The sequence below is a fragment of the Lissotriton vulgaris genome, chromosome 5 (genome assembly GCF_964263255.1).
Source record: "Lissotriton vulgaris chromosome 5, aLisVul1.2, whole genome shotgun sequence".
Classification (NCBI taxonomy): Eukaryota; Metazoa; Chordata; class Amphibia; order Caudata; family Salamandridae; genus Lissotriton; species Lissotriton vulgaris.
Window position 1 is genome coordinate 1,607,705,666 of NC_141693.1, and position 13,631 is coordinate 1,607,719,296.

The 13,631-nt window shown below is 51.5% G+C and overlaps 1 protein-coding gene across 1 annotated transcript in view; it reads right to left on the minus strand.

Annotated features, from left to right (window-relative positions):
• Nucleotides 1–9,938, minus strand: part of SLC7A8 (solute carrier family 7 member 8) — a 103,745-nt gene extending 93,807 nt beyond the window's left edge. The window contains exons 1-3 of the mRNA XM_086923757.1: nucleotides 9,592–9,938; nucleotides 2,602–2,763; nucleotides 403–607 (exon numbers count right to left, since the gene is read on the minus strand). Coding sequence (XP_086779883.1) covers nucleotides 403–607; nucleotides 2,602–2,761 — 365 coding nt within the window. The 5' untranslated portion in view covers nucleotides 2,762–2,763; nucleotides 9,592–9,938. The remainder of the gene's footprint in view (nucleotides 1–402; nucleotides 608–2,601; nucleotides 2,764–9,591) is intronic.
• Between the last annotated feature and the right edge of the window lie 3,693 nt (nucleotides 9,939–13,631).

Consider the following 13,631-nt stretch of genomic DNA (forward strand, 5'->3'; position numbering starts at 1 on the left):
ACACAGTGTGTTGGAGAGATCTTTTCTTCCCCAAAATGAATTAGAATGGGGCACAACTCTAAGGACGGGGGTCAATGTCACTCCATCAACTGGGTTGGATCTCATGAAATAGACTTCTAGGAAGGAGGAATCAATGATTTGAGAGTAGGGGGTGCACACACTAGGAGGTGCCCGCACTTCACAAGGTCTGGATCTGAGGGTGTCTATTTCCTGAGGGTTTGGAGGTAATTGCTTCCAGCGAGGCAATGGATCTGACAAAGCGCCCTTCCATGTGTTTGCAGATTTCATCACATTAAACAATAGGTTCCAGTTCCTACACATGCTGTGAGGAGGCGAGTGCCTTCAAAGGGAAAAAACAAAAACTAAGTATGCTAGGCAATGATAAAAAGCAGCCACACTTACCCTGCCAGTCCTCCGAAGATGTCCTTTACATAGGAATAGTCACCTCCAGACTTGGGAATGGTGACCCCAAGCTCAGCGTAGCATAGTGCCCCCACGGCGGTGATCACGCCAGTCACAATCCAAACGATGAGGGCCAGCCCCACCGACCCAGCATTCTCTAGCACACCCTTGGGAGACACGAAGATACCAGAGCCGATGATGTTACCTGTGGGTAGAAGACAAGGGCGTGCAAGCAACAAGTTAATGGGGAGAAAATCTCTGCCTCCTGAAAGAAAAACTTGATCTCCAGGGGGATTGAGCTGCTGTTTAATGTTCAAGTCTCTGACTATAGAGTTGTTGTAAAATCTGAGCTAAGTCTGCAATATGAAGTCTGTAAGAAGGATAAAACTAGACCTAATCCTAAATTATATAAATGCAATGTATTGCCACAGTAGATATTTGTTGCTTTTGTGCATGAAGGAAAGCACTTAGAAACCCAAAAAATATATTTTAAGACATGGGTATTCGGGTATCATACTATCAATTATTGGACAGAAATATTCACTATGAACTATCACACATTGTTGTGGGTCGTTAGGTAATAAAGGTTTTGAAGGCTGAACTACTTACAGGTTTTCATGGGACATATACAACATACTAGGCCTGATTCAAAAAGGTAACTTACACTTTTGAGTAAGTTTACTAATTTTCGGTATTCACAAACTGCACTTTTGTAGCAACTTACATAGTTGTAACAAACTTACACTTTTGCAGTAGGTCCAGCACCACACATTGCCAACCACGTGTACTGCAACTCCCACTGATAGAAAATAATGGATGCAGGTACTTACTACAAAAGTGTAAATAATAGCACTATGTAGCAAGTGCTACTGTAGTACTACAGAACGTACTACAAAGTGCATTTGTGACTCAGGCCCACAATGGTTACCCCAAGAAGTAGCTCTGCTGTCTGAAGGTTGAACCTGTATGATTTGTATAACCTGAATATTAGCTTAGCTGTCAAATATCTGAACCTGCAAAACACATATAACCCTCTGAATAGCTCTGTCCAGAGCATTAATTACCCTGTCAGGTCTAAACGCCAAGGTGTCCTGGGGAATAGATCTTCTGCGGCCGACCTCAACCTGTAAACACTCTACTCTAGGGACAGCAGGGATTTCTAAGTGGGCTGTGGTGCAGGCTTATTCGAGATCTGCCAACCATGGCGGTTCAGGCACGTGCGCTGAGCTTTCACTTCCTTTAAGATTTTTTTTCTTGAAAAGCACTTTATGTACCCAAACTACTGACTAAACCAGTTTTTAAGTCCTCGCCTGATCAGCACTATTTTCTTAAAGAGAAGTGAGACTGCGTCAGAGGAAGAACCCTCAGCACTGGTGGCACATGGGCCACACAGGCTGGCATGAGGTGCAGAGATGGCGATAGTGAGCCAGGGGGTAATGGCCTCCTTCGGACAGAAGTACACATGGGTAGTCATGGCACAGGAGAAGATACAGACACAAAGGTCTTGTTCGGAATCAGGAGGCCTAGCCAGACTTAGCTCGCAGAGCACTGTCTCTACTGCAAGGACTGCCTGCAGTTGCAGGGCGATTGCCATCATCAGTTGCAGAACCCTGGCTGACGCTGGGGAACTTTCCACAAAATATTAAATGCATTCATAGAGCTATTGACGTTGTTGCAGAGCATTGGCTGCTGTCTCGCGACCACTGGCCACTAATAAGGAGCCTCTGATGCTACCTCAAGGGTCTGGCCATAACATATTTGCAGCAGTCACAGAAGCTGGGCTGCTGCAGGGGCGGCCTTAGGCATGTGCAAGCTGTGCACCTGCACAGGGCCACCAACCCCCAGGGGCCACCACGCCAATATATATCCTTAATATAATAATCCTCTGAGGATGGATACATATTTGCGTGGCGGCCCCTGGCAGGGATTTGGCGGTCTCTAGCTCTGTTCCACTTCCAAACACCCTGACAACCCCCCCCCCCCCATCCACGCTCTACCCCGCCCGGACCCCCTCTTCCGGGGCCCCCTACCTACGCTCCCTGCACATTGCCACCATGATCCTAGAGCCGCCCCTGGCTGCTGTGAGGTGAAATTGTTTTTAGGATCTGAATAAATTGACCCAGTAATTTTGGGGTCAATCAGGTCTTTCCTCCTTGTTCCCCCAATTTATGAACCCCCAAAAGACTCTGCCCAACTCACCAACAATGATGCCACAGGCACTGACCAGCCCAATCTCCTTCTTCAGGGCCACACCGCCCCCGTCTCCGGTGCTCGAACCCGAGGCCGAGGCTGTGTCGGCGCTGGACCCATTCCCTGTGTTCTTGTCCGCGCTGCTTCGGAGCCTGGCGCCCTCCTCCATGGCTGTGGGGAGAAAAAACAAGATGGTGGCAGGGGCATTTAAGAACAGGTCTCTAAAACCCAGGTTAAAAACAGCTGGCTAACAATGTCTGTCCCGAGTCACCTAAAGCCAGTCCTGTTTTTTAGTTTTGTTTTAATAGCCAACAACACTCTACTGAAGGTCATATCAACACACTCAAAAGGCCAAAAGGTCAGACCCAAAACCGACTGTTAGGCTGAAAAGTATGAGTCGCCATCACCACAACAAACCTCCAGGTCAGAACCAACAAAGACTTCAAGTAGCAGGTGACAAGCCACCTTCACAGAAGTGATCTCCGAGGTAAGGAGAAAGAATGCGGTAATCTCGCTTTAGCACAGGTTCGGATCGGAATCAGTGGCCAGAGATGAACCTCGCGAGGGAGTGGGGGGCTGGACTTCATCACCCCCCCCCCCCCCCCCCCCCCCGGGGTACAAATCATGGCAAAACAAAGGCTAGGATAGGGCAGGTGGTGCACGATTGCTTTAACGACGCTCTGGGTCAAAATCAGAGAGTGCGGGAAGGAGAAGGGGGTCGTTACTGTAACCCCGCCATCAGAACCAGAGCGGTGGCGGTGAGGTACTGGTGGGACCGAAAACAAAGGTGTCAAGGGAGGCAGCGTCACTTCCGAGATCCCGCCCTACCCCTTGGGTCAGATACAATAAAGACACCATGGGGGGCGGGGGCAGCTGGGGTTATCACCTCTGCGCCCCCGTCTGGTTAAAACCAGGCCATAAACAACCAACCAAAAATGCTAGGCTGCTGTATACTGGGTGTGGGAGGCAGGGGGCCCCAGAGACTCGGGCCCGACCCCACACTCAGTGGCGGTTCGTCCATTGGGGGCGTTGGGGCGTTGCCCCACTAGCCATGGCCCATGGACGACCGTCACGTCACTGACACTGCGCAGGGCATACCAAAAATTTGAACTACGAGCGCAGCGCGGCCAGCGCCGACAGTCATAATGAATTATTTCCGGAGTGTGAGTCACTAACTGTAATGACATCATCGCGTGGCGGAAGGGTGGGGGCGGGCCTGTGGCAGTGAGTGGCAGGCTGGCAGATAGCAGCGTGTCAGGGAGAGCAGCAGTGTGTGCGCATTTAGGACAAGTCATTTTTTTTGACTTGCCCACGCATGCGCACACACGCAGTAGCCCCTTCCCTCCTCCTCCATCTCTAGCAGGAACACAGGCAGAGACCCGGGGGAGCCGGGTCTCATTATGGGCAGTATAAGCCCTGCACGTTAACCAATCCTGGCGCAGTGGTGATGTTATGCTGCGCCAGGATTGGCTGAGTTACCGCCACGCGCGAGCCCTAGAATTTAAACTAGGCCCACCACAGGCACGGGGAGCGCTGCGGCCGCATCTCCAGCGCTGGGTGTCCCACAGCGTCAGCGATGCCCGGAAGATTGCTGCGCCTGCGAGTGTCAGTCAGTGAGCAGCTCATGAAAGCTGCCCTGCAAGACCACCAGAACAGTCTGAGGATGCCACAACCAGGATGAGCGACAGGGCACGGCAAGCCCCGATGTGGCACTGAAGTTAACAAAAAAACAAAAAAACAAAGCCAAACTGTACTCCCGCGGCCCCGCCTAAACTCTCTGAGTAGTACGTACCGGTAGAGCTGCCAGCTGGGTGAGATCCGATTCCGACCTAGTCTCCTGCTTTATAATGCGGGCGGGTCGCATGAGCTGTTAAGGAAAGCTTAGACAATGGATGAGAGAGCGGCGCGCTGTAAGTGTATGCCCCCCTGGGGTCCGCCACCCAGATGTTCCACTCGGGCATGCTGTCGGACTCGGAGAGGAAGGAGGCCGAGATCAGGGAGCAAGTAGCAACAGAGGAGGAGGATAAAGAAGTTGGTGCAGTTCATGCACAATTACAATGACCCAGCCGACCTGCTGCCTTTGGACGGGCTGAAGAAACTGGGGACATCAAAGCCGGTAGCCGGATACTGTGAGTCACTCTGTGAGCATTTACTAATTACATCCCTCCCTCACCCTTACTTTTACGTAGGAACATCTCTCGTAACGTACACCTTTTCCTCCCATCATGGTGTACAGTGGGTAAAAGTAATGTTCAGGTGGGTCTTCTGGGGTGTTTTTTTTTTGCTGGGTTATTTCATCAACGCCTGCCTGCAGGCACTCCAATACCCCATGCGAGCTGTCGGTGTTCCCCCAGTTAAATCGGACTACCTTCGCACTTATCCTCCTGTGCAGGGCCACACGCAGATTGTCTTCACCCCGATGACGTGGTCTTCTGTCTTGCAGATTGTCTTGTTGCCTGAAGTGGTGCAGTGTAACTGAGCTCAAACTCCTGTGTCACCCAGGTCACTTCGCAGTGTTCATTGGGTTCTGCCCATTACTTGTCCCAGAGCTCTGTAGGTGCCTCAGTCATCTCTCACTCTGAGTGCCTTGAAGTATTGTGGTGTAGTCCGCTCGGCACCGAAGACGTGATTTGCTGCAGTGTCGAGGGCATGCAAGTGGAGCGGGTGGAGGGAGAAGGGAGAAAGCCCCCTCATTAGACGGAGACATGCTGCAATGTGTTTGGTGGCCTGCGCGCACTCTCTCACATGGCAGGCCTCTGGTATTCCAGTCTGCGTGCCTGTAGCCATTCTTCAGTCCTCACCATCGTGGGCCTCTAGGCTCCTGACTATTCCACCCCACCCTCCTTCACTTTCTCGGAGAGCTCCCAGCTTGCCCCAGCACTCACAGGTGTAGCAGCAGCACATAATCACCGGTGCTCCAGACAAAACTGTGACCTCCGGCTCCCGACTGCCAATAAATGTTGTGACTGGAGTGGGGAAAGGACGTGTTCAAGGTGAGTATCCATTTGAAAGTAAATACATTAATACAATTGAGTTTTATAAAAATATCCAGAGTCAGTAGGCGCTTAATAAATATAGAGTGTTTTTTTAGAAAGAAAAACTTTGAATCATGGAATGTTTGTATTGTTTTAAGGTGAAGGTGTGTTAGCCTGTGGCAGAAGAAGGTGGAGGGATTTGTAAACAAAAAAAAAGTAGCCCTGCTACTGCATCAGAGATCTAATGGAAGTCCTAATTTTGTTTTCTGTCTTGCGAAACACTCTGTAATCTGCGGCTTCTTCGGCTGTTTCGAATCCAAACTTCACGTAATGTGGCCCTGAAGGCCTGACTTACACAGTTCAGGCAGAAACCTCACTTCCATCAGTTTATTTCTGCATCTGGACTGGAGTGTACAGTTCTACCTTTTTCAGAATTCAGAACTGTTTCAAAAGATGCTCATGTTTAAGCACGAGTAGATATATAAACATGACGGCTCCTCCACGTGAAAACGAAGGCACATTTACAGAGGGGCTGGGGTATATATATGTCCCTTGCTCAAAAGGTGTCTGTCATTGTAGCATGGCTTATTGGAGGTATGCATTGGTGCTCTGATGCCCAGCAGTGGGTACGCCCCCATCCTCAAGCGCCACCTTGCCTGCAAGCGTTTGCTTGCTCGAGAGGTGTGAATAGTGTGCAAATAAAAACAACCCGTATGCCATTTTGCACTCTACTAACAGACACAGTCCTAGATCACATACTCGGGAGTTTCCGATTCATGGTGTAGCACGCAATAATTATTTATACAGAGAGACTGTATGAAATGGGGGAAATGACTCTTTCATTTGTTTTTGTCCCCTCCCCCCGATTCTCTTTAGTGGGATATTTACAACAGCAGCCCTTAACCCTAGAGGGAAGTACGACATGAATATTATATGTTTTAATAATTATAGTATTGCTGTGCCTGTGTCGAAGTTTTATAGATTAAGCTTTTGTTTTTTATAATTTTGTGAAGTGTCACCATCCATCCATGTCGCAGCATAGCACTCAATTACGAATCTTTTACTTGCTTTATGGGACACCGCATTATCGCATCAGTTTATTGAAATGCAGCCTAATCTCAAGCAATTCTAATGTATCCTTACTTACACATGAGTTTAAAGAAACACCACTCGACTAGCAGGTGGCTTGACAGTACAAGGCAGCAAATTTGACATTCCAGTGCTTTGAGTCTTCGCCACAGGGCATATTTTTCCACAGAAATTGTACAAAGTCCATAAGGGAAAACGGAAATGCTAATTTGCGACTATTTATAAACATCTCTAAAATGAGTTCCCACATTTTAGAATTAGCCTGGGTGAGTGATGTCTGTGTGAGTGCAGTTTGAGCAGTGTGCCTGTGTGAGTCTAGGGTGAATGTTGTCTGTGAAAGTGCAGGTTGAGCAGTGTGCCTGTGTGAGTCCAGGGTGAGTGATGTCTGTGAGAGTGCAGGTTGAGCAGTGTGCCTGTGTGAGTCCAGGGTGAGTGATGTCTGTGAGAGTGCAGGTTGAGCAGTGTGCCTGTGTGAGTCCAGGGTGAGTGATGTCTGTGAGAGTGCAGGTTGAGCAGTGTGCCTGTGTGAGTCCAGGGTGAGTGATGTCTGTGAGAGTGCAGGTTGAGCAGTGTGCCTGTGTGAGTCCAGGGTGAGTGATGTCTGTGAGAGTGCAGGTTGAGCAGTGTGCCTGTGTGAGTCCGGGGTGAGTGATGTCTGTGTGAATGCAGGTTGAGCAGTGTGCCTGTGTGAGTCCAGGGTGAGTGTTGTCTGTGAGAGTGCAGGTTGAGCAGTTTGCCTGTGTGAGTCCAGGGTGAGTGATGTCTGTGTGAGTGCAGGTTGAGCAGTGTGCCTGTGTGAGTCCAGGGTGAGTGATGTCTGTGAGAGTGCAGGTTGAGCAGTGTGCCTGTGTGAGTCCAGGGTGAGTGATGTCTGTGAGAGTGCAGGTTGAGCAGTGTGCCTGTGTGAGTCCGGGGTGAGTGATGTCTGTGTGAATGCAGGTTGAGCAGTGTGCCTGTGTGAGTCCAGGGTGAGTGTTGTCTGTGAGAGTGCAGGTTGAGCAGTTTGCCTGTGTGAGTCCAGGGTGAGTGATGTCTGTGTGAGTGCAGGTTGAGCAGTGTGCCTGTGTGAGTGTTGTCTGTGAGAGTGCAGGTTGAGCAGTTTGCCTGTGTGAGTCCAGGGTGAGTGATGTCTGTGTGAGTGCAGGTTGAGCAGTGTGCCTGTGTGAGTCCAGGGTGAGTGATGTCTGAGAGTGCAGGTTGAGCAGTTTGCCTGTGTGAGTCCAGGGTGAGTGATGTCTGTGAGAGTGCAGGTTGAGCAGTGTGCCTGTGTGAGTCCAGGGTGAGTGATGTCTGTGTGAGTGCAGGTTGAGCAGTGTGCCTGTGTGAGTCCAGGGTGAGTGATGTCTGTGAGAGTGCAGGTTGAGCTGTTTGCCTGTGTAAGTCCAGGGTGAGTGATGTCTGTGTGAGTCCAGGGTGAGTGATGTCTGTGAGAGTGCAGGGTGAGCAGTGTGCCTGTGTGAGTCCAGGGTGAGTGATGTCTGTATGAGTGCAGGGTGAGCAGTTTGCCTGTGTGAGTCCAGGGGTAGTGATGTCCATGTGAGTGCAGGGTGAGCAGGGTGCCTGTGTGAGGCCAGGGTGAGTGATGTCTGTGTGAGTGCAGGGTGAGCAGTTTGCCTGTGTGAGTCCAGGGTTAGTGATGTCCGTGTGAGTGCAGGGTAAGCAGGGTGCCTGTGTGAGGCCAGGGTGAGTGATGTGGATGGGTGAATGCTGGCTTACTGATGTGTCAGGGAAGGGTGAGTGATGGGTCTATGAGTGCAGGGTGACTGTGCCTATATGAATGCAGGGAGAGAGATGTATCTGTGCAAGTGTAAAGAGACATGTCTGGCTACTCCCAGAGATGTATTCGCCAAGCCACCTCTTTCTCAAATGTGCTTGAGAATGCACCATTTGCCCACTTTTTTCAAAATGTTCTCGTGGGAGAAGCCCCAACCCCCCCCATAGGTGGTTCGGCCTCACTCGCTGCGCTGCGCTCGCCACAGTGCAGTATTTACGCCCCACCACTTTCAAATGTCACCAGCCGCCACTGCCCACACTCGGAATGTACTAGAGGGGATTGTGGGAGACAGGGACCCGAGAGGCTCCCCACTGGGACTGTAGAGTACTAGAGAGTATCACCGGATCGGTCACGAGGCGGGGACGTCACTTACATCCAGAGCCAGAAATAACAGATGGTCTTGAGAAATAACAAGATGGGGCGCCACTGAATTACCCCCTCCCTCAACTCGGAAAAATATATATCTAGGGGATTTCACCTGAGAGAGACCCTCGGAAAGAGAAACCTCAGACCACTTCCCTTGGAGAAATCACCGTGGCTACTGTGTCCCGTCGCCTCCAGAGGAAAGGAAGCCACCCGTTCTATACCGCAAGAAAGGCAGGTTGCGCAACGAGGCTACTTGTTCATTTACACAGTGCGCTATGCAGACCCCACAACACTCTGCCTGCCCTGGGGACAGACGCCGCGTCCATCGGTCTCATGACTAACACCTGTCAGTGCTGGCACTGCTCCTTGGCAGCGTCACCTGGATTACCGGGCCTCACTGCCAACGCCACCGCCGGCGTACCCTACCAGCTCCATCCACCCAAGGGCGCGTGCCAGGCCTCCGGGACACCCCCGGGTCGAGGCAGGAGTAGACCGTAACGCGAGCAGCCTGCTCATATCGGTGGTACCTGGCCATAGGGTTCATGCCTGAACCGTACATACACTGCGTGGACAGGACAGGGGGTGCCAACACAGGGGCACACGCAGCCCAAATAGACCGTGTGTGTCGGTGGCTATTGCTCGGGCACGAACATTTTATTCAGCACCAGGTAAAACAGCCGGATCCCGTAGAATGCAGTCCTTTCTAGAGGCACGCAGCCGGCACTTGTCGCCCAGCCCCTCTTCCCTCAGCCCCCTTCTGCCTGATGGAGCCGCACGCAGATGGCGCCGCCGTACCTGCGCACCGGGGTCCTCTTGCGCTCCAGGCACCTGCGCTGACAGCCGCTCCGTGTCCTGGCGCTCTGGGGTTTATCAGGACGCTCTGGGTCCCATCTCTAAGGCCATTCAGCCGGGTCCTTGGTCTCCACGGAGGACCGCTCCTGCACTCCGGGGTCGGGCCTGAGCCCCCTCCGAGGCGTCCAGCCTGCGCTCGTCTCCCTCCGCCTTGTTTACCGGCCGAGACTCCCCAGTGTTCCCGAACCGTGTTTATCAAGGAGCGCTGGTTCACTCTGTCCGAGGCTGCAGGGTTTTATTTGCTCACCAGGCTCCACCCGGCCCCGCCTCCTCCCCCAGGCCTGGTCCCCCCTCCTCCTCCGTTGACATAATTTCTGCCATGTTCAGCAGGATATCTTCCTCCGGCTGCAGACAGCTTTCCATCCTCTTCCTCTTATCGTGACAGGTCAGGATTGAGCCGCTCGCGACCAGATCCAGACAGAGATACACCAAAGAATACGATAAAGACACAGCGCAACACAACGCGGCTATACATATGCTCCAATGAGAACACGGCGCAGGCACGAAACAAAAAGAGCAGGCTCCTATGGATATCTACACAGTTCAGGACCAGGAACCTCTGGATATGTTCACGCGGCATTCAGAAAAAGATATAGGTACCATACAATCGAAAAATGCCCCTATGGATGCATACACAATACCCTCAGTTCAAACCGCTATGAATACGTATACCCTCTAATAAGAACAGGTGTCGAAGAATAGACCTCTCTGGATACATATACCCTAAACAAGCATTGGAAATGCAATAGGTCTCGGATTTATTTGAGTTTGAGCTAATGGCATTGTGAATGGCAATGTCTTTTAGCTATGTGTTATGGAGTGTATGCATGTGGCGTGTAGTGGAATTATGTGGGTTGGATTGGAATTGTAATCATGGTGGCATGCTGCGCTTTAGATGAATATGTTTAAAAGTAAAGTGCGCCATGCTTCGATTGCTACAATAGTTAATTGTGGATGCGTTAACAATTGATGTGTGCACTGATGGCTGGTGGTGTGTGTGCCTGTAGAAATTGTGCACTGATGGCTGGGGGTGTGTGTGCCTGGTGGAAGCGTGCACTGCCGGCTGGAGGTGTGTGTGCCTGGTGAAAGCGTGCACTGATGGCTGGTGTTGTGTGTGGCTGGTGAATGTGTGCACTGATGGCTGGTGGTGTGTGTGTTTGGTGAAAGCGTGCCCTGGCGTCTGGTGGTGTGTGCCTGGTGGAAGCTGCACTGATGGCTGGTGGTGTCTGTGCCAGGTGAAAGCATGCACTGACGGTGTGGTTGTGTGTGTGTGGTTGTGTGTGTGGTTGTGTGTGTGGTTGCGTGTGGTGGTGAGTGTGCGGTGTTGAGTGTGTGGTGGTGAATGTGTGGTGTTGTTTGTGTGGTGTTGTGTGTGTGGTGGTGTGTGTGTGTTGTGTGTGTGTGTGTGGTGTTTTGTGTGTGTGTTATGTGTGTGGTGTTATGTGTGTGGCGTTATGTGTGTGGTGTTATGTGTGTGGTGTTATGTGTGTGTGTGATGGGCTTAGTTCGAGTTTTCGTACCCTGCACACTCACACACTGCCCCCACACTCACACACACTGCTCACCCTACACACTCACACAATGTTCACCCTGCACACACACATACACTGTTCACCTTGCACACTCACACAATGTTCACCCTGCACACTCACACACTGCTCACCCTACACACACACACTGCTCACCCTACACATCTCACACTGCTCACCCCGCACACTCACACACTGCTCACCCTACACACTCACACACTGCTCACACTACACACTCACACAATGTTCACCCTGCACACTCACACACTGCTCACCCTGCACACTCACACACTGCTCACCCTGCACGCTCACACAATGTTCACCCTGCACGCTCATTCAGTGTTAGCCCTGCAACTCACCCACTGCTCACCCTGCACGCTCACACACTGCTCACCCTGCACACTCACACACTGCTCACCCTACACACTCAGTCAGTCAGTCAGTCAGTCAGTCATTAAAACTTTATTTGAGTTATTACAACCATAAAAGTATACACTATACATTTATAAAACTTTATAAAAACACAAATTAAAATTTATAAAATTGCGATTCAGTCTTTTCCCGGAGGATAACCCCGACAACATTATTTCTAACAGTATCCTCCTGAGATATTAAAAGCATATGAGAAAACATATCTGACTAGGCCTTCCAAACACAATACATACATTAAAGTACAATCTTGATAACATACGCATATACCTCTGTATTACAATGTTCACCCTGCACGCTCACACACTGCTCACCCTGCACACTCACACACTGCTCACCCTACACACTCACACACTGCTCACCCTACGTAATGCGAAAAGACCTAGCTCTGCTCTTTGGCCTGTGTTGTAATCGTACAGTAGGTTGTGAGTAGTTGCGCTTGATTGGTTGGGGCGTCCCCTCCTTGCTGCTCCCCTCACAGAGCATACGCAAACTCTGCTCTCTCTGGAACACTCATTCTGCTGAGTCACTCTCACTCTGCTGTCACTCTCACTCTGCTGTCACACTCACTCTGCTGTCACTCTCACGTCACTCTCAGTCTGCTGTCACTCTCACTCTGCTGTCTCTCACTCTGCTTTCACTCTCACTCTGATGAAGGTCAGTGGTAGCTGAACCTTCTATAGGAGGTGGAAGGGAAAAGGGGGTCATCTGAGTTTCATCACTGGGGTTCAGCACCATCAATGGGAACTGAAGGTCAATGAAGGATAAGCATACCATTGTTAATATGAATTGAGCATACATAAGACTCGTGGCATAATCAATAGGTGCTGAGCTTAATAAAGGTGAACTTCACACATAGGTCTGGATAAATGCAGGGGACAGCAGCCCGGGGTGACGTGCTTTAGGGGGTGACATAGAGGGATTCCCCTGAGGGAAGTGCCTCCCTAAGGTGGGGGAGGGTAAATGAAATTTGTGATATATTTTATAGGTGTATACATTAGTGTGCACGTCGGTGTGCTCGTCTTCAACAATAAGAATCTCGAGGACACGTAAAGGATGAACCCCCCCGCCCCCCCGAAACAGATCCAAGGGGGTCTCCCTCACCCAGGTCGAAGGCACAGAGCCTTGGTACCCTGCAACCAGAGGGCTCTGCCAAGCAGAGTGGGAAATTGCGAGTGATACTTGTTTTTAAAAATAATCCCCACCCCACCCCCGAAAACGTAAAGAGAGCGAGTTGTCTTGCGGAGGTGTGGGGTGGGGGGAATGGTGGCACAGAGGGAGTGGGCCTCTGCTAACTTGTCAGGCAGATTAGAACATAGTGTGGATTCTCAGAGCAGATGGCGCTTTAAAGAGACATGGAGGGGGAGGGGGAGCGAGCAGGAGACTGTCAGCATCTGGCTAGGGGCAGAGGGGCAGCAGGAGAGAGGCGCAGACAAGAGGAGACAGAGGGAGGGAGGAGGCAGAAACAACATAGGGGAGGGGAGAAGAAGAACCAAAAAAAAGCGTCACACTGGCCGAGGAAGCAGCCTCGCAGCTCCGAAGGATGCGCACGACCCCCGGGCACTTCTGGCCTCCAGTGACCGCGGCTGGGGTCCTGCAACAACCGAGCTGCGGGAGGCCGGGGGAGCGGACTGTCCCTGACGGCACTGCGAGATGCGCAGCTCCGTGGGGTGAGGAGAGACAGAATCCCCGCTCGGAAAGGCAGGACCTGAGCTCCCCACAGCAGCGGAGACCAGGGGCACCTCAGCAGGAGGAACCGAGGGGGCGCCCTGGCATCCGAGCCTAGGGGAGGAAGGCATTGGTCGCAGGCAGCGGAGCTCGGAGGAAATGGGGCATGGGGCTTCACGGCATCGGAGCCTGGAAGGGAAGCCGGGGTCCCACAGTATCAGATCTCTGAAGGACGTGCAGACAGAGCGCCACAGCATCCGAGCACGGCGCAAAAACCACAGCGCTAAAGCCACAGAGACTGTTGAAACTGAAGCATAGAGGTCCGCAGAGCCTGGGCCAGAAAGTCTGAGCTCTTCA